The sequence below is a fragment of the Cervus elaphus genome, chromosome 9, assembly GCF_910594005.1.
Source record: "Cervus elaphus chromosome 9, mCerEla1.1, whole genome shotgun sequence".
Lineage (NCBI taxonomy): Eukaryota > Metazoa > Chordata > Mammalia > Artiodactyla > Cervidae > Cervus > Cervus elaphus.
In genome coordinates this window covers 7715013-7742661 of record NC_057823.1, presented here as the reverse complement: position 1 = coordinate 7742661, position 27649 = coordinate 7715013, and the positions used below count along the sequence as shown (strand labels likewise).

At 58.5% G+C, this 27649-nt stretch overlaps 3 protein-coding genes across 8 annotated transcripts; all 3 read left to right on the top strand.

Moving 5' to 3' along the window:
- The first annotated feature begins 9 nt into the window (after positions 1-9).
- NDUFA13 (NADH:ubiquinone oxidoreductase subunit A13) lies at positions 10-8261 on the top strand. Its single transcript, XM_043910816.1, has 5 exons — positions 10-166; positions 5977-6055; positions 7346-7417; positions 7809-7878; positions 8071-8261. The coding sequence occupies exons 1-5, from the start codon at positions 73-75 to the stop codon at positions 8188-8190; spliced, it is 435 nt and encodes a 144-aa protein (XP_043766751.1). The 5' UTR covers positions 10-72; the 3' UTR covers positions 8191-8261.
- Positions 8261-17911, top strand: YJEFN3 (YjeF N-terminal domain containing 3). 5 transcript variants are annotated; one of them, XM_043910815.1, is made up of 6 exons: positions 8261-8896; positions 13435-13706; positions 15437-15547; positions 15731-15844; positions 15928-16078; positions 17669-17911. In XM_043910815.1, the coding sequence occupies exons 2-6, from the start codon at positions 13614-13616 to the stop codon at positions 17872-17874; spliced, it is 675 nt and encodes a 224-aa protein (XP_043766750.1). In that variant the 5' UTR covers positions 8261-8896; positions 13435-13613; the 3' UTR covers positions 17875-17911. The 5 variants fall into 5 exon arrangements, with proteins under 5 accessions (XP_043766750.1, XP_043766746.1, XP_043766748.1 ...); XM_043910811.1 differs by having other exon boundaries at positions 8271-8896; positions 13435-13543; XM_043910814.1 differs by having other exon boundaries at positions 8412-8896; positions 13435-13543; positions 15800-15844.
- Positions 17912-18275: 364 nt separating this feature from the next.
- Positions 18276-27429, top strand: CILP2 (cartilage intermediate layer protein 2). 2 transcript variants are annotated; one of them, XM_043910807.1, is made up of 8 exons: positions 18276-18603; positions 19478-19576; positions 20627-20899; positions 21465-21620; positions 22692-22970; positions 23830-23938; positions 24144-24301; positions 24524-27429. In XM_043910807.1, the coding sequence occupies exons 1-8, from the start codon at positions 18540-18542 to the stop codon at positions 26857-26859; spliced, it is 3474 nt and encodes a 1157-aa protein (XP_043766742.1). In that variant the 5' UTR covers positions 18276-18539; the 3' UTR covers positions 26860-27429. The 2 variants fall into 2 exon arrangements, with proteins under 2 accessions (XP_043766742.1, XP_043766743.1); XM_043910808.1 differs by lacking the exon at positions 21465-21620 and having other exon boundaries at positions 18279-18603.
- Positions 27430-27649: the final 220 nt, after the last annotated feature.

Genomic DNA, 27649 nt, shown 5'->3' with positions numbered 1-27649 from the left:
CCACACTCAGCATGGTGTCGGTCGCCGTTGCGTAACTTCCTCCTGAGACCGGAAGTGCAAGGTCCTGCAAGCATGGCGGCGTCGAAGGTGAAGCAGGACATGCCCCCGGCGGGGGGCTACGGCCCTATCGACTACAAGCGGAACCTTCCGCGTCGGGGACTGTCGGGTCAGTGTCGCCCTGCGCCGGGGTGTCAGGGTCTGAGCGTTCTAGGCGCCGCGGCGGGGTCGGGACGCCAGGGAGTCTAGCGGGCCAAGGTTTCCCCGCGGTATGACAGGAGGCGGAGCCTTGGGATCCCCCAAAGCTTCAGTACTAACAATAATGAAAACTGCTGCAGTTTGTCGACCGTTTACTAAGCCCTTTGCTTCCTTCTCGTAACAGCCCAGGAGGTCGGTCCCGTTAATTATTTATATTTTACAATTCATTGATTAAACCGAGAGAGGGCTTCCCTGGTGGTTGAGCGGATAAAGAATCCGCCTGCAATTCAGGAGACACAGGAGGTGCAGGTTCGATTCCTGGGTCAGGAAGATTCCCTGGCGGAGGGCATGGCAACCCACTCCAGTATTCTTGCCTGAAAAATCCCACGGACAGAGGAGCCTGGCGGGCTACAGTCCATACGGTCGCAAAGAGTTGGACATGACTGAGCGACTAAGCACAAACTGAAATTAGTGTAGCCCCCGCGGGGAGCCTTCCCGCACGTTCCCGTTTCACAAGGAGGGAGACTGAGACCCGAGAGAGGATGCGACTCCCCACAGGGCCACCCAGAGTAAAGCTGGGGCCGAACCTGGATTACCCAGGGAATTTGAAAGATTTTTTTTGAAGGGGGGGGTGGGGCGGCGGAAAAAAAGTTCTGCACAGTGGTTCCTCGCTGGTGGCCCCCACCTGCAGGATATCCCAGAAATATGGATTCTTCAATTTGTCAAGGGCTCTAAATGACGTTTTAAAATTTTTTATTGGGGTCAACACAAAAACATGTAAGAGAAAGTAAAAAACGGCCATACACTGCAGTCAAGATTAACAGAAGGAATGTCAACCAAGTTAAGAATGAATATTTTGCTGTAACTCATTGAGCTTTACATTTAAAACGTGTGCATGTTTTGCAAATTATGCCTTAATTAAAAAGCAGAAAAAAATTCATGGGCATGATTTTTTTTAATGTTATAATTAAGACAGAGAAAAGTTAGTGTTAGGTTAAAAACTCAAGTATTCCCTTGCTCCCTACTGGCTTTTTTATAATTTGGAACAAAGGTTGGCAAACTTTTCTGTAAAGAGCCAGGTAAGTATTTTCTGCTTTCTTGGCCAGATAGTCTTTCTCCTCTGTTGTTTTTTTACAACTTTACCAACCTAAAAGTGTGCTTAGCCTGAGGACCATACAGAAACAGTTACAGGTTAGATTCAGAGCACTGGGCACTGAACTCTAGACTCACTCCTAGGTTCAGTGAATATAATGCGATCTGTTTCGTCTTTTCTCAAAATCTTAACTTAGCACCCAGGCTAGAACGCTCCTCGGGTGCGTGGCATGAGTTCTGTTTATACATGTGTACTTCTGTGGCCTGTGTCCAGACCAGGCCGCACAAGAACCCCAGCCGGTGAGTCTCCCTGGGCTTCCCACAGCCAGCATCTCTCTCATTTTGCAGCCCCACATGTGGCCTGTATCCTGCTCCCCTCAGCAGTGCTTGCTGTGTGCCTTAAATGCCCCTGCCTGTGCTTGGGTCTCCTACTCTCAGCCTTTACACCCGCTTCCCCTGTTGCACATCCAGACCACCTCAGTCTCTCCTGGCTGCAGAGGGATGAGGAATATAACCCTTTCTGAGGTGTGGTCTCTGTCCGTGTACCTGCATTTAGTGACTGCTGAGCGCGTCCTTAGTGCTGGGCTCTGTCCTGAGGAGCTCACACAGCTGAGGAGACAGACAGGTTGCTTGTGATTTCCCATTGTGGCCCAGGACTATTGGCGCCTTAGCGAGCCACAATGGGCGCGAGGACCTCTCTGAAAAGGAGTTGCCCAGGTAGAGGGAACAGCGGCTGTTCACTCTCATTCTGCACGCAGCCCTCATTTCTGTCCGCCAGCCTTATCCACAGCTGCTTTCTCTCCATCGGTCTTGCTCTTGTCCAGGCACCGTGACCCCAAGCTTGACACCCCCTCCCCTTTTCTCTGCCTGGACCACTCACCGCCAGCATGCTACAATGTGCCAGGCTGGCTCAGGCCACCCGTGATCCACACAGCCGCTGAGTGACTGTTGCCCCCACCTTCCCCCTGGTCTCTCACACCCCGCTCTCCTCACCGTCCTGCACCCAGTGAATCGCCCTTTTTTCTGGTATCTTTAACGTTTTAATTGACATTCACATGCCATACCATCTAATCACCCATTTCATGTGAGCAGACTGATTTTTAGTCTGTTCCCAGTTGTGCAACCACTGGAACAATCTAAGTTTACATTTTCATCACCCCAGAAGAAATGCTGTGCTGTGGAGCAGTCGCTCCACATCCTCCCCCAGCCCCTGACAACCACAGATCTGCTTCCTGCCTCTAGGGATAGGGATTTGCCTCTCATATAAATGGCATAGTTAACGATGTCTCTTTATGTCTAACTTTTCTCAGCATGTTTTTTGTTGTTTGTGTATTTTCGGCTGTGCTGGGATTCCACTACTGTGTGGGCTTTTTTTTTTTTTTTTTTCCTGTGTGGGCTTTTATCTGCGGCGAGTCGGGGGCTACTCTAGATGTGGTGCACAGGCTTCTCATTGCGATGTTGTCTCTGGTTGCGGAGCATGGACTCTAGGGTGCATGGGCTCAGTAGCTGCAGCACATGTGCTCGGTAGTTGTGGCTGCTGGGCTCTAGAGCACACACTCGATAGTCGTGCAGGGGCTTAGCTGCTCCACGGCATGTGGAATCTTCCCGGATCAGGGATGGAATCCGTGTCTCCTGCCCTGGCAGGCGGCGTCTTAACCACTGGACAACCAGGGAAGTGCTCTCAGCACATTTTTAATGTATACTTTGTAGTATGCATCAGTGCTTCCTTCTTTATTGTGGCTGAGTAACCTTGTATGGCGGGACGTCTTGTGTGTCCATTTACTATTGGATGGACGTTTGAATTGTCTCCATCTTTTGGCTGTTATGAACAGTGCTGCTCTGAACATGCTTGTATGGGTTTCTGTGTGAACATATGTTCCTTTCTCTTGGGTGAAGTGGGGTTGCTGGGTCACATGGTAACTCCACATTTAACATTTTGAGGAACTGCCAAACTGTTTTCCAAATTGGCTATACCAAATTACGTTCCCACCTATAGTGTATGGGCATTCCCATTTCTCTGCGTCTGGACAACACTGATTGTTTTCCATTAAAAAAAATTTTAGCCATCCTAGTGGGTGTGAGGTGGTATTTACTGTGGTTTTAATTTGCATTTCCCTAGTTACTAATGATGTTGAGCACCTTTTCATGTGTTTGCTGGCTATTTGTGTAGCTTCCTTGAAGAAATATCTATTCAGACCCTTGACACATTTTTAAATTAGGTGGTTAGTCTTTTTATTATTGGATTTTAAGAGTTCTTTATATATTTTGGATACCATTCCCTTATCAGATACATGATTTGCAAATACTTCCATCCTGTGGGTTGTCTTGTCAGCTTGTTGATAGTGTCACTTGCAGCACAAAAGTTTTACATTTCAGCAGTGTCCAATTCATCTATTTTTTCTCTTGTCGCTTGTGTGACCAGTGTCTAATCTAAGAAATCGTTGCCTTATCCTAGGTCACAGAATGACTTCGCTGTTTTCTAAGAGGTTTATAGTTTTAGCTCTTACATTGAGGCCTTTGATCCATTTTGAGTTAATTTTTGTGTATGGAGGGAGGGAGATGCACACTTTATTCTTTTGCATGTGGCTACCCAGTTGTCCAATTTGCTGAAAAGACTGTTCTTTCCCCATTGAATTATCTTGGCACCCTTGTCCACAATCAGTTGACCATAAATGTGAGGGTTTATTTCTGGCCTCTCAGCTCTGTTCCGCCGACGCACACGTCTGTCTTTATGCCAGTGCACACTGTCTCGTACACACAGCTGCGTGGTAAGTTTGAAGAGTCTTCCAACTTTGTTCTTTTCCAGAACTATCTCAGCTGTTCTGGGCCCTTGCATTTCCACATGAATTTTCCGAGCTGCTTGTCAATTTCTGTGGGACTGTGGGGGGAGGAAGGGATTCTGATGGGAACTAGGTTGGATCTGAACCTCAGTTTGGAGACTGCTGCCATCTGAACAATGTTGAGTTCCGATCCATGAACACAGGATGCATTTCTGTTTATTCAGGTCGTCTTTATACCTGGCCTGCTCCCTTTTCTGGGTGTACCCCCCCCCCATTGTCGTCTCCCACCAGAGGAGGTGCAGACATCCCCCTGAGGGCCTGGGGCGTCAGCCTCACCACTGTCAGTGAGGACTAGATGAGTTAGAGGGAAGGTCACCTCACCTTGTTTAGTCCCTCCCTCGTGTCTGACTGTGACCACACAGCTTGTAGCCCGCCAGGCTCCTGTCCATAGGATTCTCCAGGCAGGAACACCGGAGTGGGTTGCCATATCCTCCTCTAGCACCTTACCTTAGTCTTGGAATTTATCTTCCAGATGGACCCACACACGGGCGCCCAGTGTTGGGGGTAAGAGGCCCTTAGACAGCCTAGGTCTGTTCTCTGGGGCTGGGGTAGAAGGAGAAACCCCTGAGCCTCTCTGCAGAGAATGGGCAGCTTTGGTGAAGCGCATATCACCCAGCAGAGTGCGTGGCGTGCCCAGCGTGGGCGGTCAGCGCTGCGTGCGAGCCACGGGCACACTGAGGGCTGCTCCTGGGCACGCGGGCCTCTCAGCACAGGAACCAGCGTGCTCCCACTACCTCGTCCCCCATAACTTGGCAATGTCTTGCCTTCAGCTTGTGTTTTAACAGGTTGAACTAAAAGGAGTAAAAAATTGAGCCAGTTTCTCATTTATCTCTGGGTCCAACAGAGGTGCCAGATGAGTCTTGTGCTAAACCAAAGTAAAGGAGAAAGAGCCCACACTTCGTCCCCCGCCAGGCCCAGGGAGTGGCTTTACCCACCATTTGCTGGCCCTTTACTGGGTGTTACATGGGGCTCAGTCTGGCTGAGCTGGTGAGCTCATCCCAACAGCCACGAGTTCCATCCTGAGGAGAGACCAATGCTAGAAAGAGAAGGGGGTGTGGGACGAGCCAGCCCCAGCCAGGCCCCAGGCATCCAGACCTCCCTGAAGACCCCAGCAGGCCCACAGCCTGTCAGTCAGAATTACAGCCAGGTGCCCCAGGGGCTCAGTAAATATTCATTTCAGCCTCTGTCTCCTGGGGTCCCAGGAAGGGGCTCAATCCTATGGGGCTGGGAGGCAGTAGAACCCTGGGAGCCCAGGGGGTGGCCGGGTGGCCCCTGCAGGGCACTGCCTGCCCCCGGCAGCCCCATCCAGCCTCTTCTGGGCAGCCCCCGGGGAGGTTCCCCGGCTGCCGGGCCCTCGGTGGGGCCAGGACCCAGCGTGGACACCATCCTTCGCCACGGGGACCAGCTGGCTGAAGGAACTCAAACAACCTTCCGGTCAATGGCGGGCCGAGGCCACACAGCTGTAGCCATTTAGACTGCCAGGCTCTCCCATGGTCTCTGCCCAGCTGCGCCTTCTGAGAACCCTGGCATGGGGCTGAGCTGTGGCAGCCGCACAGCCTTGCAGCCTGGTGTGCCCTGCCCGCAGAGTGGGTGATTCGGATGAAGTGTGGTCTGCAGTTGCAGGGGAGGGGTGTCAACGGGAGGGGCGGGTGGATGCTCCAGACAAGTAGTCTAAGAACAGGCGTCAGAAACAGCCCTGGCTGGCTGGGCGGGGCTCCGTGGGGGCTTTCGCCTTCTCCCTCTTTCCTGTTTCTGGAGTACTTGCCGTGGGTGGGTTGTGGGTTAGGAGAAGACGGGTCAAGGAGGCCTGTCCCTCGGGCAGGTGCTGAGTGGTGCCTTCACCCTGCAGGCTACAGCATGTTCGCCGTGGGCATTGGGGCCTTGCTCTTCGGGTACTGGAGCATGATGAGGTGGAACCGCGAGCGCAGGTAGGCCCCACACTGGAGAGGCGGGTGGGGACTTAGGCCATGGACCCGGGGCTCCTCCAGGCCCCTGTCAGCACCTCAGGGAGCTCAGGGCCTGAGCTGGCGAGTCCATTTCTGGGCTTTACTTCAAGGAATGACTGACTAGTAAGTAAGAAGCTTGCCTCTGGGTGTTCACTAGGTACCCTTGAGCTCCACCCCCAGGTACCCCAAGGTCCAGTTTGCATAGCCCATCAGGCAGAGATGGAGGCAGGGGGACAGGCCCTGTCCCTCAGGGGATGTTTGTCAGTGGTGCCCGGGCAATAATGATACCAGGACTTCAAAGGCAGATCATACAAGACAATGGCCTGGCCAGCCACACCGGCCTGAGGGTCCCAGTCTGCTGTGGCCTTGGTTTGGACCCTGGCCACCTCCGAGTTTGCCCAGTACTCTGTCAGATGGCTCCTCCTCACTGGCTCCCAAGCAGCGGTCCCCCCCACCCTCCCCCGCTCTGTGTCCTCAGCATCCACCTGGACCCTGCTCACCCCCTACAAGGGCAGTGTTGGAGAAGGTCCAGCACGCAGAGGGCACTCCGCTTTGTTCAGTGAATTCAGGGCACCTGGTGGGTGCTGGACCCCACCCTGGACAGGAGCGACCAGGCCCAGTCTCCCGGGGGGCACCGCGGTAGCCATGGTGTGTGACTGCTGAGGACAGCAGCCCCGGTCCCTGGGCCCTGGGGGGTTGAGGTGGAGGCGGAAGTTCCCTGGGACCCTTCCCTGTGTTGCTGTGAGATTCGTGGTGATGGGGGGACAGGGTCAGGGGCCACCCCCGGGCTGCGTCACTGGGACTGCTCTCTCCACTCCCCCCAGCAGACAGGGCTGGCGAGTTAGAGACGCCGAAAAGCAGGGAGAAGAAAGAAGCTGCTCATGATACTCGCCACCCCCCCCCCCCACGGTTATTTTGAGATGAAAAGGATGTGGTTTTGTAAGGCCCAGAACCTCATGATGAATGTTCCCCCCAGTTCACTGCAATCATCAGGCCTGGGCTATTTTTAGGATTAAAAAAAAAAGTTTTGAGCTGAAAAGAAAGTGTGAAGCCAGCAGTCTTGTGGACTGATGCCGCCTCTGCCAGCTGTGTTTCCCCACATTCCCCGCGCCCATCGCAGGCTACTGGTGGCTGAGCCCACTTCCCCCCTTGCTTGCCTCTGCCTCTCCCCCAAGCCCCATGCCAGGGTAGCCAGGGTAATGCCCGTCCAAGGGCTGCATCGTCTGCCCCCATCCCACCGGGGACTGATCTGTCAGTTTTGGGGTTTCACAGGCGTCTCCAGATCGAGGACTTCGAGGCCCGCATCGCGCTGATGCCTCTGTTGCAGGCAGAGAAGGACCGGAGGTAGGGTGCTGGGGTCAAGAGGTCACAGGTCAGAGTGCCCCAGCCTGCACCGTGGGACAAGGCCAGAATGCATGTGGGGATCAACAGCCATGACCTTGTTGACGGCAGCTCCAGGGGCTGCCGTCGTCCTTGGAGAGGACCCCATACTTGACTTGCAGAAGAGACCCAAGAGGGAGAATGAATGTTTCTGGAGGTGGGGGCTTTGGCTGGGAGGGCTGCAAGAGTTTGTCAGGGGGAAGGAAGTAAAGCGGAGAGATCAGCGTGTGTGCCGGGCTGAAAGCCCTGGGAGGTGATGGGGAGCTGGAGGAGGGGCAGGTCTGTCAGGTTTGTTAGATAGAGGCCCCGGGAGGGATCCGCCCTGTCCCCTACCTCCCACCTTGTCTCCCTGCAGGGTTCTCCAGATGCTTCGGGAGAACTTGGAGGAGGAGGCAACTATCATGAAGGACGTGCCGGGCTGGAAGGTGGGTCCTCAGCCCTGCAGGGTCCAGGCCGCTGCATAGACGCAGCCTCCCACAGAAAACCTGGGCCTTTGCGGGAGTGGGTGCCAGGTGCCAGCAGGGGGCGGCCGTTCCGGGTAGAGGCACGGGGGCTGCCAAGCCTGGTGGGGTCCCAGCAGGCTCCTGGGACCCACCCTTACCCCTGCATCCCCACAGGTGGGTGAGTCCGTGTTCCACACCACGCGCTGGGTGGCTCCCATGATGGGCGAGCTCTACGGGCTGCGCACGCGCGAGGAGATTCTCAACGCCACCTATGGGTTCATATGGTACACGTAGGAGTCTGCGCCCGAGACTGCTGGACCCGCGCCCTCTCCCCGCTAGGAGAGAATAAACGCTCTGGAGACTGACCTGATTGTGTCCCAGGGACTGAGTGATTGGGGGTGCGGGGTGTCAGAGGAGGTGTGGGGACTAAGCAGAAGATGCCAATGGGATGGGCCCTGGATTGCCCTGCAGCGTCGGCTGCCAAATGTGCCTGGACTTTTTCCTGACTTTGCTGAAACCCTGCTTGTCAGCAGCCAGCGTCTTCAGACTGGGGGTCTTCTCCACTGGGGTACCGGTTGGGTGGATGGGCGACCTGTATCGGAGCGTACCGGGCTGGAGAGGGGTGCAGCAGAGGCGGGTCCACTTGCATGCAGGCCAGGACCCCGTAGCGGGGGTAATGAGCCCATCGCTGTCCTTCCAGACTTTGTTTCCCTGCCAGTATCTGGAACTTTGGGATTCCCGCCATTCCACGGGCAGCTCCACTCCTGGCACGAAGGGGTTAAGTCCACTTGCACTTTACAACCAATGGCCATGCGCAGCGCCTTTGCGGCGTCTCCTGATTGGCGGACACACAGAGTGGGCGGGAGGGCGGACGCCCCCTCCGCCCAGGGATGCGTTTAAAAGGCTGTGGCAGTGGTGGCTGCACACAGATCACCTGCGCCATGAGCAGCACGGATGGCCCGGACCTAGCGGAGGCGACCGAAGAGCGGTGTTTCCTCAGGTCAGCCAGGGAGAGGGACCAGAGGGAAGCAGGGGCACGGGTGGAAGAAGGCCTGGGGAACCGGGGGCTTAGATGGGAGGCAGAGGCATGGCCGGGATAGTGGGCGGGGAGAATGCCAGGCCCATTCCGGAATTGGAGGGACTAAGCCTGCGGCTGCCAACACCTCCAAAGCTGCGTTGCCAGGGAAACGGTATCAGCAGCAGGCCTGCCCCTCTTGAATTATTCATCAGCACCGCTGGTTGCTCCCCCCACCCCACCCCCGCCAAACACACACAGCCTAAGCAGGCCCACCTCCTCTTTCCATCTTTCCCAGGGACCCTGGAGCCGTGCCCCTTGTTCCCCATCTGGGAAGAGCCGCAGGCTTTCAGCTCCTCAAATGCTCACCCCCTCCATGGTAGTCCCCCTGCTACTAAACCCCTTGTTCAGAGAATAAAACTGAAGACTGGGGAGGGAAGCGGCTGGCTGAGCTCGGATTAAAACGATATTTGAATACATGGGCCACTTGCCAGTGGGCTGATGAATTTGGGGTCTGGAGCTGGCAGCCGTGGTTGTGTCCTCCACCTGATCCTGAGTCGTCATCCTGTGTCCTCTGAGTGTGTGCGACGTGGGACCCCAAGCCGGGCTGTAGAGCTCTGTCTAAACCAGACCCCACAGCCCTTGTGCTGCCACCTGCCCGCTCTCCACTCAGCCCCTCTTAAAGTCAGGTCCTCTGTGGTAGGCACTTGGCTGGTATCCGGCTAGAGACCCAGCACATGGGAGGCAGGGGAGGAAAATGTTCCAGAAGCTGGAGCTGTGACTTCACCTGGTGTGGGGGACGGAGGGGCCTCAAATGCCAACTGGGGAGTGATGAGGTGCTATGTGTTGGGTAGGAGTGGGACACGGGGAGAGGAGTCCAGAGTGGGAGACATACTGGGGAGCATGTAAGTCTGGTGAGGAATTAGAATAAATGTTCTCTTAATGCTGGGAAGGTTTGGGAAATCGCGTTCAAGTTTTCAAGAGCCCCATGGCTTGTGTGGAGTTTGAGGGGACAGGATTGCAGTAGCGGCCAGGTGAGCAGTGACGGAGGACTGGAGGGCAGAGACAGGAAGGTGGAGAGAAGCAGATGGATCTGAGAAAGAGGGAGTGTCTGGCACAGACACCCTGGCCTCACAGCTTCACCTCCAAAAAGCCCCCTCTGGGGCTTTTGCTCCTTCTGGGGCTGGTGGGCAAATCCTGGGGCCTTGCAGCTCCTCTCCTGGGGGCGGAGGTTGGGAGAAGCAAGAGGCACCCTCATAAACTGAGCACCCTCCTCTCCTCAGTCCCATAGTAGCTCTGCCATATCCCCTCCCCGACTCGGAGCAGCTGCTGCGCCAGCCCTCAGGTTCCCGGACTGCCCTTTGCCTGTGGAGTCCCGGTTGTCACTCCGGTGACCCACTAGGCAGAAAGATAATGGAGTGAAAGCCGCTCAGTCATGTCTGACTCTTTGTGACCCCATGGACTGTAGCCTGCCAGGCTCCGCTGTCCATGGAGATTCTCCAGGCAAGAATACTGGAGTGGGTGGCCATGCCTCCATGGGATCTTTGCAAGGGATTGAACCTGGGTCTCCCTCCTTGCAAGCAGATTCTTTATCATCTGAGCCACTAGGGAATCCCAGGAAGCCTCCACATGGAGGCCAGAGGCCAAATCTTCAGAACAGAGGGGAAAAAGAGGAGGATGGATGATCCTCAGCCCTCCCATGGGGGCAGCAGAGCTGTCGCAAGCTGAAGACGGGGGAATGAGCCGCGTTACTGCATGCAGGCTTCCTCTAGCTGTGGCGCGTGGGGGAGACTCTGCCGCGGAGCACTGGCTTCTCATTCTGGTGGCTTTTGTTGCAGAGCAGGCTCAAGGTGTGTGGGCTTCAGCAGTTACAGCTCGCAGGCTCAGTAGTTGTGCTCGTGGGCCCCTGAGCTTACAGGCTCAGTAGTTGTGATGCAGGGGCTTAGTTGCTCCGAAGCACGTGGAATCTTCCCAGACCAGGAATCCAACCTGTGTCCCTGCATTGGCAGGTGGACTCTTACCCACTGTGCCACCAGAGAAGCCCCTGGGCCTGCCTGCTCTTCATATGGCCCCACCGGGAGCTTGTTTTTCCTACCTGGTCCTTCAGCCTACAGCGTCAGCCGCAGACAAGTGTGGGCTTGAATGTGGTTCCGCTTGCTGGGGTCGCGAGGCATGTCACCTTGCCCTAAGCCTGCATCTCCATCAGTGTGACACCCTGAAATGTGTCCGACCAAGTTTTTCAGCCTCACTCACTCTGCCTCTCTTCTGTCCCTTGAATCTGACAAGTTCATTTCCACCGCAGGACCTTGACCCTCATTGTTCTTGCCACTTGGATTACCTCCCACAACACTCCAGGTCAGCTCCTCCAGGAAACCCTCCCTGACTTCCCATCCCATAGCAGTCCTAGCTTCCCATCTCCAGCCCTCCTGCTGCCTGGCCTGGTCACACTACAAAATTACCTAGAAGGTTGTAGTCTCCTACTCACAGAATTTAAGAAAGGAGCCTCAGGATTCATCCCAATGAGCCTCTGCCTATCTGTAGGTCAGCCTCGGCTTCTTTGCTCACACCCCATCCATGGCTCTGGAGACAGGCCCAAGGGTAGAAGGCTCAGTTTTCCAATTTGCTTCCAATGTGACTCTGGGCAAGCCATTTTACTTCTCCTGAGTTGTTATACATTCTTACAACTCTTCTGAGCCCGATCCTTTTAAAGTAATAATAATTATTGTTATATGTATCTTTATTATTACCATTATACTCAAGGGTGTGCTAATAAGCTGGGGCAAGTGCTCTTGCTCACCTGGGAGGGGTCCTGGCCAGGGGGAGCTGGCATCAGGCTGCAGACTCTGCTCAGCTGCTCCAGCCCCTGATTCTGGAATGAGGAACATCTTCCCATCCTCAGTGCCAGCTTTTCCTCTCTGAAGCCACCAAGCCCATGTCCCTTGGAAGGCCCCCTAAACTGGGGTCCCTGCTCTTAGAAGGGCCCAACACTTGGCTTAATGCTCTGCTATCACCCTCTTAAAATTCTTAATAATTATTGATTAAGGGGCCACACATTTGCATTATTCACTGGACCTCAAAAATTATCTAGCCTGTGCTGCCTACACTTTTGCAAAGGAGGAAGAAAGCAAGGCTCAGAGAGGAGTCAGACCTGTCATTTAGCAGGCTGGGGGTGGAGCTTCACCTCAACTACATTGGCTCCATCTCTCTGGCCACAATTATTTGAATTTTTAAAAATTAATTTTAACTTCTTTTATTTTTGGCTGCACTGGGTCTTCCTGGCTTTGTTTGGACTTTCTCTAGTCCCTGTGAGTGGGGGTTACTCTTTGTTGCAGTGCCTGGGCTTCTTATTGCCATGGCTTCTCATTGCAGAGCATGGGCTCTAAGCACGTGGGCACTCGAGTACAGGCTCAATAATTGTGACGCATACACTTAGTTGCTCTGTGACATGTGGAATCTTCCCAGGCCAGGGATCGAACCTGTGTCCTCTGCAATGGCAGGCGATTCCTATCCACTCTGCCGCCAGGGAAGTCTACAGTCATTTGAATTTTATCACTGCATCTAAAGAATAATCACCAATGAGTCTCATGGCTGCAGTCCCCACAGCCACCACCTCATATGAACCATTAAAATCCTCTGTAGCTTTTAAAACCCACCTCCCCCAGGCACCTCCAGTCCAGGGTGCCCCCTCCAGTGTCGGAGAGCTCCTTCAGTGGTTTCCACTGCCTAAAATCCACACATTGCCCCTAGCAACTAAGTCCTTCATGCTCAGTTACCTGCGCTGGGTTCCTCCTGCCTTGGGGGCTTCAGGCAGCTGGGGGAGGCCCCCACTGTTACTGTTGTTTGGTCACTAAGTCACGTCTGACTCTTTCCCACCCCGTGAACCGCAGCACTCCAGGCTTCCCTATCCTTCACTATCTCCCGGAGTTTGCTCAAACTCATGTCCATTGAGTTGGTGATATCATCCAACCATCTCATCCTCTGTCACCCTCTTCTCCTCTTGCCCTCAATCTTTCCCAGCATCAGGGTATTTTTCAGTGAGTCGGCTCTTCTCATCCGGTCGCCAAAGTTTCATCTTCAGCCTCAGTACTTCTAATGAATATTCATTGTTGATTTCCTTTGGGATGGACTGGTTGGATCTCCTTGCAGTCCAAGGGACTCTCAGGAGTCTTCTCCAGCACCACAGTTCGGAAGCACCCATTCTTCAGCTCTCAGCCTTCGTTATGGTCCAGCTCTCACGTCTGTAGGTGGCTACAGGCGCCCGCCCGTGCCCTGAGGCAGTGGGGCCAACATGCAGTGCCATGTGCGTCCTCTACCACCAGGGGGCTCCCGTGCCTCAGGCTGGCGTTCAAAACGCCCGCTGCGTCCCTGGCAGCGTCCATTCAGCCGTGTCTGGGACAGATGAGGAGCTCTGGGCACGGCGGTGGGGTGGTGTCAGGGCCTGGCTCAGAACACTGGTGGCACATTTCTGGCTCCACCTGAGTGTCTGTCTCTCCGTCTCTGTGTCTCCCCACTCTGACCCTCAGCACCGCGGAGGCAGCGGCCCTGGAGCGTGAGCTGCTGGAGGACTATCGCTTTGGGCGGCAGCAGCTGGTGGAGTGGTGTGGCCATGCTAGTGCCGTGGCTGTGACCAAGGTACCTGGGCCTGCTTCTCAGCCTCAACCGTGAGCAGACGGCCGGCTCACCAAAGTGGAGGCCTAGCTGCATGACCCCCCGGCCAGGATGGTCATTTCTGCCCTCAAGAGAGCCCTCTTGGCTTGGGGCCACCCCAGCCCATCACTCAGATGAGGAAACCAAGGTCCGTCACTGGCCCCGGCCAGGGGGTTGCTGAGCGTCAGGACAGAGACAGGGGTCCCCAGAGATGTGGAAGCAACTACAGAGATGGGTCTGGGGCCCTTGACTGCCTGTCTCTGCCACCTCCTGGGTCGTGAGCAGAGGGGACGTCAGCTTCCTAAGTCTGAGCACCCCCAAACAGCTACCTGCCACGGGTCCAGGAACTGAGGCCCGCAAGGGTAGGAGTCGAGCTGTATTTGGCTTTGGGACAAATCCCCAGGCTTCAAAGTGCCTGCAGGAGGCCGGCTGCTATCCAGTGGTCCGCGTCACGTTGCCAGACCACCACGCTGGGCCTGAAAGAGGGTAATAAACGGACACCAATGAATAAATACAAACTCCTTAGGAAAGTGCCCGGTCAAGTCAGGGCTCCAGCAGGTAACCTCTTCCTCTTCCTCCTCTTCTTCCTCTTCTGATCACCACTGTATACTTTTGAAAAAAACTTCATATCTTTCTTTACGTAGACTCCACTGTTTTTTAACTTAAACGTTCCTATTTCCAAGTGAAACATATCCTGAGTGAGATGCTCAGAGGTAAGAAGAACAATGAAAATCAAAGCCACAAAAGCAAACCCAGTAAAGTAACCTCATGCTTGGCTGTTGAAGACCAACCATCCAGTTTTCACACTGAACGCTTTGTGTCTGTCCAGAGGCAAGCCAGCCAGACCTTATGACTCTCCCTGACTAGGTCAGGTCTGGGGCTCTGCGGATGGCGTGGTGGGGTCATAGATATGATCAGGGTGAGTCAGGACCCTGCTGAGACCCTGGGGAGGAGACTCCAAAAGGAAAGAACTCCCTTGGTGTGGTTGGAAGTTAGAGTATAGTTTGGCCCCCTGGTGACCCCAGAAGCCCGTCAGAGTCACTGTTACTCCTACTTGATAGAGGTGCCGGGAGGAGAGTGAGCTAAGGCCACGCAGAGAGTCAGGGCTGAGACTCGGCTCCTGTGTCAAAGAGAGATGCAGAGAGTCTGAGAGAGACAGACGGAGAGAGAGAGACAGAGGCGGAGACAGAGCTGGAGAGAAACAAGTATAATATTATCGTCGCTACTTTAAAAGGGTCGGGCCCAGAAGAGCTGGAAGAACAGTACATAACAACTCAGGAGAAGTAACGTGGCCTGCCCAGAGTAATGTAGGAAGCAGGGTGGAAAACGGCCTTCTCCCCGGGGTCTGTCTCCGGAGCCACGGATGAGGAGTGAGCAAAGAAGCTGAGGCCGACCTATGGACAGTCAGACACGAGAGGCAGGCAGTGAGGACAGAGGCCAAGGGAGAGAGACAGGGGAGAGAGGCTGGGCTCGGCGGGCTGGAAAAATCCCCCCCACCTCCCGCCCCCACCTCCGGGCCTCCTGGAGGGATGCAGGCCCGGAGACTCGGGCGGGGGAGAGGCAGCCACCGCCGCGGAAAAGGTGGAAGAATGTCTGCAGCTCAGGCTGAGAATAAACAAACCGCACTCCGGCTCGGGTGGTGGCAGGAGGCACGTTTCTCTGCTCAAGCTTGAGAGAGCCTGAGGCGAGGACCCCGGGTCTCTAACAAGGACCCCGAGGCCCCTAGGGGCCCCGTGCCACCCCCAGAACGGCCCTCCCCCCGGTCTTGTCCTCGCGCCTTCGGGCCGAGCCCCATTCCTCCCTCCACCCCGGGCCTCAGTTTCCCCGCCGGACTCGGGAGGCGTTCCGAACCCCGTGCCTTTGCCTTTGCTGTGCCAGGCGTTTCCTCTGCCCGCTCTCCCCCGGAAGCAGAGGACGGCGCTGGTCGTGTGCGGCCCAGAGCAGAACGGAGCAGTGGGGCTGGTGTGCGCGCGGCACCTGCGGGTGTTCGTGAGTAGCGAGGATGCCCTCGGCCTCCCAGGGCCACCCCCCCGCCCCCGCCCCCCCAAGCCCTGAAAATGTCGCTGGCTCCTCTGGTCAGTGCTTGCCTCAGGCAGTTCCTGCCAAGCTGGGAGCAGAGGCCCAGGGGAGCCGGGGAGGGTCCCAGTGCCGACCCCTTCCTGCTTCCCGCAGGAGTACGAACCCACCATCTTCTACCCCACACGCTCACTGGACCCTCTGCACCGGGACCTGACTACTCAGTGTGAGAAGATGGACATCCCCTTCCTGTCCTACCTGCCCGCAGAGGTCAGCTTGGGTGGCAAAAGAGGGGTGGGGGGGGCAGAGCCCCAGGGCCGCCCCCTGACCCTGCCTCTACCTCGCTCTCCCAGGTCCAGCTCATCAACAACGCCTACAGGCTGGTGGTGGACGCTGTGCTGGGCCCTGGCGTGGAGCCGGGCGAGGTCGGGGGTCCCTGCACACGTGCGCTGGCCACGCTCAAGCTACTGTCCATCCCCCTTGTGAGCCTGGACATCCCCTCAGGCATGCCAGGTGGAGGGGGGGCATGAGGGTCGGGGAAGCAGGCTTGGGTGGAGGCCCCTATCCCCTGGCTTCTGGTGGTCCCAGCCTGTTTGCCCACCCTGAGCATATTTCCTCACCGAGGATGGCTTCTACACTCTAGGTGAGGCCGAGGGTCATGTCCATCCTTTGGATGGGCAGTGCTCAGCCTGGCGCCCAGGTGACCCTGGCTCCCCTCCCCCTTACACCCAGCACGGCATGCCCTCTGCCCATCCTGGCCCAGTCGCCCAGGCAGACGTGAGCTCACTCGGCAAAGGCCTCGCCCATCCTGGCCGCCGCCCCATGCCTGTTGGAACCATTAGGCAACAGGCAGACGGAACAAACAGCTGCTAGCCAGCCGGACCCTCCATGGGGGCAACCAGACTCGGGGGACATCCCCCGGCTTACAAGAGCCCAGGGTCATACCAACAGGATGCCACAGAGCAGGGGATGGTGGCTAAAGGAGGAGGTGGGCTGCCTGGTCACTGGGAGAGGCTGCAAGCTGGTATCTGAATAAACAGCCTAGGACAGAGGGGGTCACCCTGTTAGGTCAGGAGGGGTTATTAGTGGCCCCTAGTCTGAGGGTGGAAGCTAGGGTCAGAGAAGGCAGGATTAAAGTCAGACGGAGGAGGAATTCCCTGATGGTCCAGTGGTTACGACTCTGCACTTTCAATGCAGGGGGCACGGGTGTGAGCTCTGGTCAGGGAACTAAAATCTCACACGCTGCACTGTGTGGCCTAAAAATAAATAAACACACATTTTAAATAAATAAAAAGTCGGAGGGAGGAGGCTTTCAGTGAGTGGACCCAGACAGGTCGGAGGGGGGAGACAAGGCAAGACCCCAAGTCAGAAGGTGGAGGCTCATCTGAGATCTGGCAGAGGCTATGGTCCAGTGAGGGAGGGGCTGGGACCTGCCAAGCCAAAAGGCAAGATCTGGTCTGAGGATGAAGGCAGGTCAGAGGGAAGAGTCTCTAGTCAGAAGGAGGAGGATGGATGCTCACGTTGCTAAGGGCAGGGCATATCTTCAGAGGCAAGAACCCGGCACAAAGAGACAGGTCTGGTGGGGGAGGCTTGACTGAGGATGGAGGTGAGACGTGTATTCTGAGTAGAGGGTGGGGATCTGTCCAGAGGAGGCTGTGAGGTCTGGGAGGAAAGAGACTTCAGTCTAAGAGGGGGAGCTTAGGACTGTTAGGGAGGGAGGGATACAGACAGACCCCAGGTCAGAAGGCAGACACACAGGTCTGACTGGGAAGAGCAGCAGGTAGAAATGTAGTCTGATGGCAGAGGTTGAGACAGATGGAGGAGGAGGATTGGGTAGCAGGATGGAAGCAGACAGACAAGTATGAAGGCAAAGGCTGCGGTCAGAGGGGGAGGGAGACATATCCAAGGAGGGAGGAGAAACTGGGCTGAGGGCAGAGGCTCAGTTTTATGGGGAGGCCGGTCTGACCAGGACTCACGTGTCAGAGCCCAGGCCGCGCTGGCTGGGGAAGGGGAGGTGGGTGGTGGGCGGCGGTGCTCCCGAGAACGAGCACTCCTCCCAGCTCCGGCTCCCGCCTCCCATCCTTCCTCCCTCAGGCTGGGACCCAGAGACTGGCGGCGACGCCGAGGACGGGCTACGACCCGACGTGCTCGTATCGCTGGCGGCGCCCAAGCGCTGCGCCGGCCGCTTCTCAGGGCGTCACCACTTCGTGGCGGGCAGGTTCGTGCCCGACGACGTGCGCCGAAAGTTCGCTCTGCGCCTGCCGGGGTACACGGGCACCGACTGCATCGCTGCGCTTTGACAGGCGCCCGCGCCAATAAACAGACGTACCACCACTGCCTCCTCGCCTGGGCCTCCTCTGTGCGCCGCGTCTGCCGCGGGGGCGGGCAGCCTCGGGGGGGGAGGGGGGGAACTGCCCACCGGCCCTCCGGCGGCCCAAGGCGGGAGGGATGGAGGGCAGACGCACATGGGACTTCCCGCTGGCCTCCGAGAAAACGGGCCAGGAGAGTGGCGGGTGGATTCCGGGTGGGATTGATTTCCAGCCTGCTTGGGGCGACCTAAAGCCAATAGAGTCGAAGTGAGACCCGGGGGAGGATTTCTAGCCGCCTAAAGGGCTGCCTAAAGCCTGAGTGTCGGGACGGCTTCAGGCTCTGTTCCAGGAGGCGCTTCCCGACGTGGAGAAGGGAGGGTGGGCTCAGGAAGGGACTTCCAGTCGGCGACGAGGGGACGCAGGCCAGCGCGAGGGCGGAGGTACAGCCGGATGCACCGAGGGGGTCGCCCCAGAGGGGTGGTCACCCAAGTCACCTCGGGCCGGGGAGTTGCTCGGATGGGGCGGGGCCTGCACGGGGCGTGGCCTGCGGCCGCGTCCCTCCCCCATCCTCAGCCCCAGCGGCCGCCAGACCCGCGGGAGTCCGACCCGAGTGCGCAGCGGAGCTGGGACCCTCCCTCCAATCTTCGGACCTGGCCATGGCGTCACTGCCGACACTGCTCTACCTCTGTGTTGCCGCCGCACACCTGGCGGGGGCCCGAGGTGAGGCACCCCTAGACCCCCGCCCAGCCCCCCCTCCAGGCGCCCGAACGTCTGGCAGAGGACCTGGCAAGCAGCCGGAGCCTGGAGACAGAACCAAGGGACCCACTCGCTTCCCCCACGCTGCAGCCGCCTTGCCCGCCTCGGGAGTGGAGTGAGGGAGCAAGAGGGGACTGCAGGGTATCCATCGCAGCCACAGCGTTTGGGCCCTGATTCATCCAGTCCTGTCCCCAGGATGAGGGGTCAGAACTGTCCCCTCTCAGCGAACTCCTCCCCTCTTGCACACACACACACACCACTCAGAAAAGAAACCCCCATCTCTGGAACACTCAGTAGAGCCGGGGACTGGGCCTATTTTTCAGATGGGGAGACTGAGACTCCAAGAGGGAAGGGACTTGCCTGTCACCGCCCAGCCTGGCTATCTCAGACACCTCAAGGCCAGAGAAGCCAGGCTAGATTCCAAGGACTTCCCTTTGGCAGCCTGGGCCCCGAGTGCAGGGATGTAAAGTAAACTGAGGGAGCCAGCAAAGGGATGAAGGAGAATTCAGATCAAGATGAGGGCAGAGAGGGGCACAGCCAACTCAACTCATGGCCATTGAACACAGTGGGAGAACTGGGTCTGGGGGAGTGAAGTGGACAGACTTTCCCAACCTAAGGGGCTGTGTCCGAGTGAGGGATGGGGCTGTGAGAGATGGGGTGGGAAGGTCAGGGGGAGGCTTCCTGGAGAAGGGGAGGCTGCTGTTCTTGGGGTCCGCTAGAGTTGGAGTCTGGCTTCTCTGTGAAATGGGAGAGACCATGGCAGCACCTCACATACCAGGAGCTCACAGAGGTCTCCCCGCCCCCCCCCCCCGCCCACCACACCTCACCCCTTTGATAGGTACTCCCAACACCGAGGAGCCCACGGTGACCGCGTGGGGCCTTGAAGGTTCATCGTTGCGCCCTGGCCAGCCCTCGCCAGCCCTGGAGGACTGGGAAGGTGAGCCAGTTTGGGTCTGAGTCCTGGTTCTGCTGTGGGCTCTGAGTGAGCTCTGGCTGGTGGGGTCATGTGAGAAGGGGGATGCGAGCTGGGTGAAGAATGCAGGAGGCATCCCTGGGCATGGAAGTGGTGCCCTAAGATAAGAGGTCTTAAGTTTTAGGAGCAGGGAGCGTCCAGGCTGTTTGTCCAGGAGGAAACCGGGGGTGGGGGGTGGGGTGAAGTGGCATGGTGGGACAACCAGCTCAGTTCAGTCAAGGTCTGTTTCCCAGCTAGGAAGGTTCTGTTTGACTTGCTCTTGAATCAGGAAAGGAGTGAGCACCCCCTGTGCTGATGGAAACAGAAGCTAACCTGTGCGAGGCCAGACCCTTCCCACCTCTGGCTTCCCCGAAACTGAGGGTGCCTGATGGGTTCAGTGGGCAAGGTCCCTTAGTGGGTTTTCCTGGTGGCTCAGGTGATAAAGAATCTGCCTGCAGTGCAGGAGGCCTGGGTTCCATCCCTGGGTTGGGAAGATCCTCTGGAGGAGGGCGTAGCAACCCACTCCAGTGTTCTTGCCTGGAGAATCCCCTGGACAAAGGAACCTGGCAGGCTACAGTCCATGGGGTGGCGAAGAGTTGGGCACGACTGAGCGCAGCACAAGCAAGACCCCAGCTGGCACTGATGGGGGCGGGGGAGGGCAGCAGAGGGGCTGGTCGCAGGCGGGGCTCCTCCTGCTGCCCTTACACCTCCTTACCTCTCAATGGTTCTGAATGCTGAGGCTAGGGGTTGGTGCCACAGTGGCCAGAGCTCGCTTGCACCCGGGGCCAGCTCAGGTACTGAGCAGAGCAGCAGAACAAGGGGGGCTGCAGGAGGAAAACAACCTCCCTTGGTCTCTTTGCAGCTCCTGTGCTCGAGGGCTCTGGGTCTGGGAAGGCTGGGCTGGCCCATGCACTTCTGAGCGCAGGGCAACCCGGATTTAAATGCGAGATGGGGGTGGGCAGGCCCGGGTTTTCGCATGAATTGATGGGGCCCGACCGGCGGCGTCCCGGGTCCCAGCGCGTGTGGTGCCCGCAGAGGCCAGCGAGTGGACGTCCTGGTTCAACGTCGACCACCCGGGCGGCGACGGTGACTTCGAGAGCCTGGCCGCGATCCGCTTCTATTATGGGCCGGCACGCGTGTGCCCAAGGCCGCTGGCGCTGGAGGCGCGCACCACAGACTGGGCCCTGCCGTCGGACGTCGGCGAGCGCGTACACTTGAACCCCACGCGCGGTTTCTGGTGCCTCAACCGCGAGCAGCCCCGAGGCCGCCGCTGCTCCAACTACCACGTGCGCTTCCGCTGCCCGCTCGGTGAGGGCGGGGCTCCGGGGGCCGCGGGGACCCGCGGGAGGTGGAGGCGGCCTGAATGTCTGGTTCTGGGGAGGGGGCAGGACCGAGAGGATGGGGCGTGGCTAGGAAGAGGAGGGGGTCCTTTAGGACCAAGGCCATAGGAGAGGGCTGGAGCGGGGAGCAGAGGGGGCTTTGGAAGGGATGGGCTGAAATGGCGGGGACCTAGGTGGGGGGGGCAGGAAGGGGCCCCCAGGAACGTGTCTCCCTCTTGCTGCCCTCATTTGCTCATCTACAACAGCTTCTTCCTGTGAAAGCATGTTCTGAGCCCCAGACACGTGTGAGATGCAGAAAGAATAGCTCGGCTGGTGGGGGGGAGAGGGAGGTGGGGGGGGGGGCAGTGTGCTGGGGGTGGACGACCGTACCTCCACGGCACATTCGACCGGTTCGCCTTGGTGGGGAGAGGGTAGGACTTCTCTCTGACTCAGATGCACGTGCCAGGAGCGTCCTCCAGCCCCACACTGTCACCAGATTCTAGGTTTCCGGGGTGGGCGGCCACCTGACGCCCCCATCCCTGCCCTCTCCCCAGAGGCCACGTGGGGTTCGTGGGGCCCGTGGGGTCCCTGTTCGGGGAGCTGCGGGCCAGGCCGTCGCTTGCGCCGCCGCCGCTGCCCAAGCCCCGCGGGGGATGCGTGTCCCGGGCGTCCCTCGGAGGCGCAGAAGTGTGTGAGGCCTCGGTGTCCAGGTAGGAGGGGCGGGGCCTGGAGGAGATAGGCGGACTAGAGGCGGGGCCTGGGTGTGATGGGAGCGGGGCCAGTTGAGGGAAGTACCTAGAGGGGCTGATTAGGGTGGAGTCTGATGGGGAGGTGCCTGAAGAGAGGAGGCGGAGTCTGGGCGTAGGGGCGGAGCCTGGAGGAGAAGAACTTGGACCACGTGGAGACTGGCTTTTCCTTCCCTGCTGGGCCTCCGAGGAGCACTGGTAAAAGCGTACATCTGAACGGGTGGACTTCACGGGGGTCATGTCCAGTCACTGGCAGATCTGTGGAGGCGCTTCCTCCGTGTGCATGTTGAGGTGTGCGGATATCCCGGTGGACGTGGACACACACAGAAGCTGGCTCATGCACTCGGGATGCACACTCGCATGGCATTGGCAGGCCCCGCCCGTCCCCCCACGCCCACGCGCACACGCGCTCACACCCTGGCAGACACGATGCCCAGGCCCTCCCAGGGCCGGACACCAGGCCAGCCAGGAGGCGACTGGAAATTCCAATCAGGCCTGGGCTCCACAAACACGGCCTGGAGACTGCCCCAGCAGAGCCCGCAGCAGGGTGGGGGAGCACGTGGCCAATGGGGTGGTGGGGTCCCCACCCTACCCTGCCTGGCTCTGCGTTCTCCATGCCTCTTCCCTGAAGTTTCCAGTGGAATTTTCCATTTTATGGAGAAACCGCAGAATTGAGACTGGAGGGCGAGGTTCTGGGCCCAAGACCCAGCCCCTTGCTGGGCCCCCAGCCCCTGCCTGAATGTTTCCTCTCATGCCAGAAGGAGCCTCTCTGGCCTGTGAGAGTCAGCTCTCCTGTCCCTCCCCCGGGCATCTCCCTCACACCAGGACCCCAGGTCCCCCCCCTTGCCCCAGCCCTGACCACTCAGCCCCCTGTCCTTCACACAGGGGCTGCTCCAAGCAGGTCCATGCTGAGGACTCTCTGAGGGCATCAAGGTGGGCAGGGTACCTAGGTATCTTTGCTGAGTGACTGATGGAGAGGAAAGCCCTCCCCAGGAAGGGGTCAAGAGTCTTCCGTGCCTCCCTGTGTCCCTCCAGGGTGTGGCCCCAACACGTGTGGGTGCCCCGACCACATTCTTCTGGGCTCGGTGGTCACCCCATCTGGACGTCCGCTGCCAGGAGCCAGGGTCTCCCTGAGAGACTGGCCTGGCACCATAGCCACTAGTGATGCCCATGGAACCTTCCGGATGCCTGGAATCTGTGCCAGCAGCCGAGCCAACATCAGTGCCCAAATGGACGGCTTTTCTGCAGGCACGGCTCAGGCCCAGGCCAACAGCTCCATGTCCGCGGTGGCCACTGTTGTCCTTAATAAGTTGGGTAAGTGCCTCATGGCAAGAGGGATGAGGGGCTGAGGACCTGGGGAGGTAACTCTGGATGACACCAAGCACTTGGGATGATATGATGCACAACGAGGTCAATGGGGCAAGAAATAAGATATCACAATCCTTGGAGAAGGTGTGGAGCGAGACATGAGTTGCAAAGGGAGGCATTAAGATTAGGCATTAAGAACCCACTCCAGTATTCTTGCCTGGGAAATCTCGTGGACAGAGAAGCCTGGCGGGCTACAGTCCATGGCTGGGCACAACTTAGCAACTAAACTTCCTGGTGGCTCAGTTGGTAAAGAATCTGCCTGCAATGCAGGAGAACCGGGTTCGATCCCTGGGTCAGGAAGATCCCCTGGAGAAGGAAATGGCAACCCACTCCAGTACTCCTACCTGGAGAATTCCATGGACAGCGGAGCCAGGCAGGCTCTAGTCCATGGAACTGCAAAAAGTTGGACACGGCTGTGTGACTAACTTTCACTTTAGCAACTGAACAATAACAACAACCCACAATCAGGCAGACTGTGCTCTAGGGAAATACTTCCTGATGGAAATGTGCCATAAAGAGGAGAATGAAGTGACCCAGCAATAAGGAATACAGAGTTCTATAAGAAATTAAAATTTGTGTATAGAATAGTAGCTGCAAATATTCAAACAATAAAGTCCGTGGCTAATGGGAAAAAAATAGATTCTGCATTAAGGGTACAGTCTCCAGCAGATGTGGGGTGAAAGTGAGTCATCAGAAAAGACCCAGGTGAAACAGGGCATCGCTGTAAGGGACTGGATGGCACCTGACTCTTGGGAAGGGTCACTGGGAGAAGCTGGACCCTGACCTTTCCTGCTTTTGCCCCCAGAGAAGCCCTACCTGGTGAAGCACCCCGAGTCTCGAGTTCGAGAGGCTGGCCAGAATGTGACCTTCTGCTGCAAAGCCTCAGGCACTCCCATGCCCAAGAAATACTCCTGGTGAGTGCCCTGCCTCATGCTCATGGGTCTCTCACCCAGGTGTGGACTTGGAATGGGCATCCTGTGATACGTGGTGCCTCAAAGACCCAGAGGAAGCTGCTCTGCAACGTCCTTGTGCTGCATGGGGCGGGGGTGGGGGGAGGTGGATGCAGCTCCTCCCCTCTGCCAAGGACACCCATGGTGTTGTTCACCCGCCCCCGCCCAGGTTCCACAATGGGACGCTGCTGGACAGGCGGACACACAGGTATGGGGCCCACCTGGAACTGCATGGGCTCCGCCCAGACCAGGCAGGCGCCTACCACTGCAAAGCATGGAATGACGCGGGGGCCGTGCGGTCGGGCATCGCCCGACTCACTGTGCTTGGTGAGCATCCTCAGCAACCCTCCCCCCAACCCTGACACCAAACTGAGTCCCAGCTCCAGCTAAAACTCAGTCTCACATGGAACCCCAGCTTCAGACTGATCTCTGACCTTGCTCAGTCACTGAGCCCCTGGGTTGAGCCTCTGACCCCAATCCAGGCCCCCGGCCTTGGCCTCCCTGGAGCTCTCCCCCTTGCCCTGATCTGCCTGCTTCCTTGCTCCACAGCCCCGGGCCAGCCAGCCTGTGACCCCCGGCCCCGAGAACACCTGATCAAGCTTCCAGATGACTGTGGTCAGCCAGGCAGAGGGCCCACCTACCTGGACGTAGGCCTTTGCCCTGACACCCTCTGCCCCAGCCCTGCAGGCTCCAGGCCCCGGTGTGGGGATGCAGGCTCTCGCTGCTGTTCCGTGCGCCGCCTGGAGAGCAGGAAGATCCACTGCTCTGGCTACACCCTCCCAGTCAAGATCGTGGCTGAATGTGGCTGTCAGAAATGTCTGCCCCTTCGGGGGCTAATCCGGGGTCGGGTGGTGGCCGCTGACTCTAGGGAGCCCTTGCGCTTTGCTCGCATCCTGCTGGGCCGGGAGCCCATTGGCTTCACTTCCTACCAGGGTGACTTCACCCTGGAGGTGGCGCCTTCCACTCAGAGGCTGGTGATGACCTTTGTGGACCCCAGCGGGCAGTTCGTGGACACTGTCAGGGTCCTGCCTTTTGACCCTCGAGGTGCCGGCGTGTACCACGAGATCAAGGCCATGCGAAAGAAAGCCCCGATCATTTTAGACGCCAGCCAGAGCAACACGATATCCCTCGGGGAAATGGGAGATGAGGCCCCCTTAGGAGAGCTGGTCATCCCGCCCGGGGCCTTCCGCAGAGCTGACGGTCAACCCTACACGGGGGTTGTGGAGGCCCAGGTGACCTTCGTGGACCCCCGAAATCTCACTTCGGCGGCCGCCGCCCCCAGCGACCTGCGATTTGTGGACAGGGACGGGGAGTTGGCCCCGCTGCGCACCTACGGCATGTTCTCCGTGGACCTACGTGCCGCCGGCTCCGCTGAGCAGCTGCAGACCGGGCTGGTGGCCGTGCGCGTGGCCACCGACCAGATCCGGATGCCCGGCCACCTCGAGGCCCTGAAGCTGTGGTCGCTGAACCCTGACACGGGCCTGTGGGAAGAAGAGAGCAGCTTCCAGCGCGAGAGACCGGCGTCCCAGCGGGCCCGCCGGGAGGAACGGGTCTTCCTGGTGGGCAACGTGGAGATCCGCGAGCGCCGCCTGTTCAACCTGGACGTGCCGGAGCGCCGCCGCTGCTTCGTGAAGGTGCGCGCCTACGCCAACGACAAGTTCACCCCCAGCGAGCAGGTGGAGGGCGTGGTGGTCACGCTGGTCAATCTGGAGCCCGCCCCCGGCTTCTCGGCCAACCCTCGCGCCTGGGGCCGCTTCGACAGCGCGGTCACCGGCCCGAATGGCGCCTGCCTCCCCGCCTTCTGCGACGCCGACCAGCCCGATGCCTACACCGCCGTGGTCACGGCCACCCTGGGCGGGGAGGAGCTGGAGCCCGCGCCCTCGCGGCCGCGCCCGCTGCCGGCCACCGTGGGCGTGGCGCAGCCCTACCTGGACCGGCTGGCCTACCGCCGCACGGACCACGACGACCCCGCCCTCAAGCGCACTGGCTTCCGCATCAACCTCGCCAAGCCCAGGCCCGGGGACCCCACCGAGGCCAACGGCCCTGTGTACCCCTGGCGCAGCCTGCGGGAGTGCCAGGAGGCCCCGGTGACCGCCGGTCACTTCCGCTTCGCTCGTGTGGAGGCGGACAAATACGAGTACAACGTGGTCCCCTTCCGCGAGGGCGCGCCGGCCTCCTGGACTGGAGATCTGCTGGCCTGGTGGCCCAACCCGCAGGAGTTCCGGGCCTGCTTCCTCAAGGTGAAGATCCAGGGACCTCAGGAGTACATGGTCCGCTCCCACAATTTGGGAGGCAGCCATCCCCGGACCCAGGGCCAGCTCTACGGGCTGCGGGATTCCCGGAGCGTCCGAGACCCCCAGCGCCCGAGCTCCTCTGCCGCCTGTGTGGAATTCAAGTGCAGCGGGATGCTGTTCGACCAGCGCCAGGTGGACAGGACGCTGGTGACCATCATGCCGCAGGGCAGCTGCCGGCGCGTTTCGGTCAACGGGCTCCTGCAGGACTACCTGACTCGGCACCCCCCACCCGCGCCCTCTGATGACCTGGCTGCCTTCTCCATGCTGGCCCCGCTGGACCCTCTGGGTCACAACTACGGTGTCTACACAGTCACCGACCAGAGCCCAAGGCTGGCCAAGGAGATCGCCATCGGCCGCTGCTTCGACGGCTCCTCTGACGGCTTCTCCAGGGAGATGAAGGCCGATGCGGGCACTGCCGTGACCTTTCAGTGCCGGGAGCCGACGGCGGGCCGGCCCAGCCTCTTCCAGAGGCTGCTGGAGTCCCCATCGGCTGCTCTTGGGGACATCCGCAGGGAGATGGGCGACGTGACACGCGTACAGGCCCGAGCCTCGAGTCCACTCCGCACCCGCCGAGGCAGGGCCCAGCAGTGACCTGGCCCCCAGCCTCGCCCCTCTGCCCTGCTCCCGATCCCCGTGTCCTTGGGAAGCCAAGCCCCCTTCTCCAGAGGCTCGCTGTCTCTTAAGGTTTCTGGGCACCCCCCTCCCCTGCCCAGGATTCAGAGTCAGGTCTGATGGTGGAGAACGCCAGCAAGTGATTGTTACTGTGTGACATGAAATGGAGTTAGTTCGTCCTGACTGTGGGAGCCAGTGTCGTGGGGTGACCGTGGGGGCATGGGGCCCAGAGGGGATCATTCCCAGCTCGCATACCAGCTCTGATTTCATGTGTATTTCGATCCCGATTTCAGATAATCCGCTTCTTCAGATTTCTGTGCTGAGCTGGGCCTCCACCCTGAGCTTTGTTCTTGGGCTTATTTATTGAAACAAAGCTGGCAAGACTGGTCACAGGTGTGAGTGGGGAGGGGTCTGGAGATGGCACATTGAGGGTCTGGGGAAGCGGCTTCTTGGCTCTGGGGCTGGGGGGCCCAGTTCTCACATGTTTGGTGCTTGGAGATTCTCTAGGGGTTTGAGGCAGGGATTCAATTAAAGATGCTTCTTTTCCTCCTCATGGTGTCAGTCTTGGGGAGGGAAGGATGGGGGCTGGGACTGCTAGATCCAGAGGCACCTTGGCAGGCAGAAGCACATACGGACATGAGTGTGAGAGCAGCTTGCAGGCCTCCATCAGGTCCCGGACACTCCTCAGGCAGGTACGCGGGCCCCAACCGATGCCCACAGAAGTGTGTCTGCGACATGTGTGAGCAGGGCTGACCCACGAGCCGCCCGA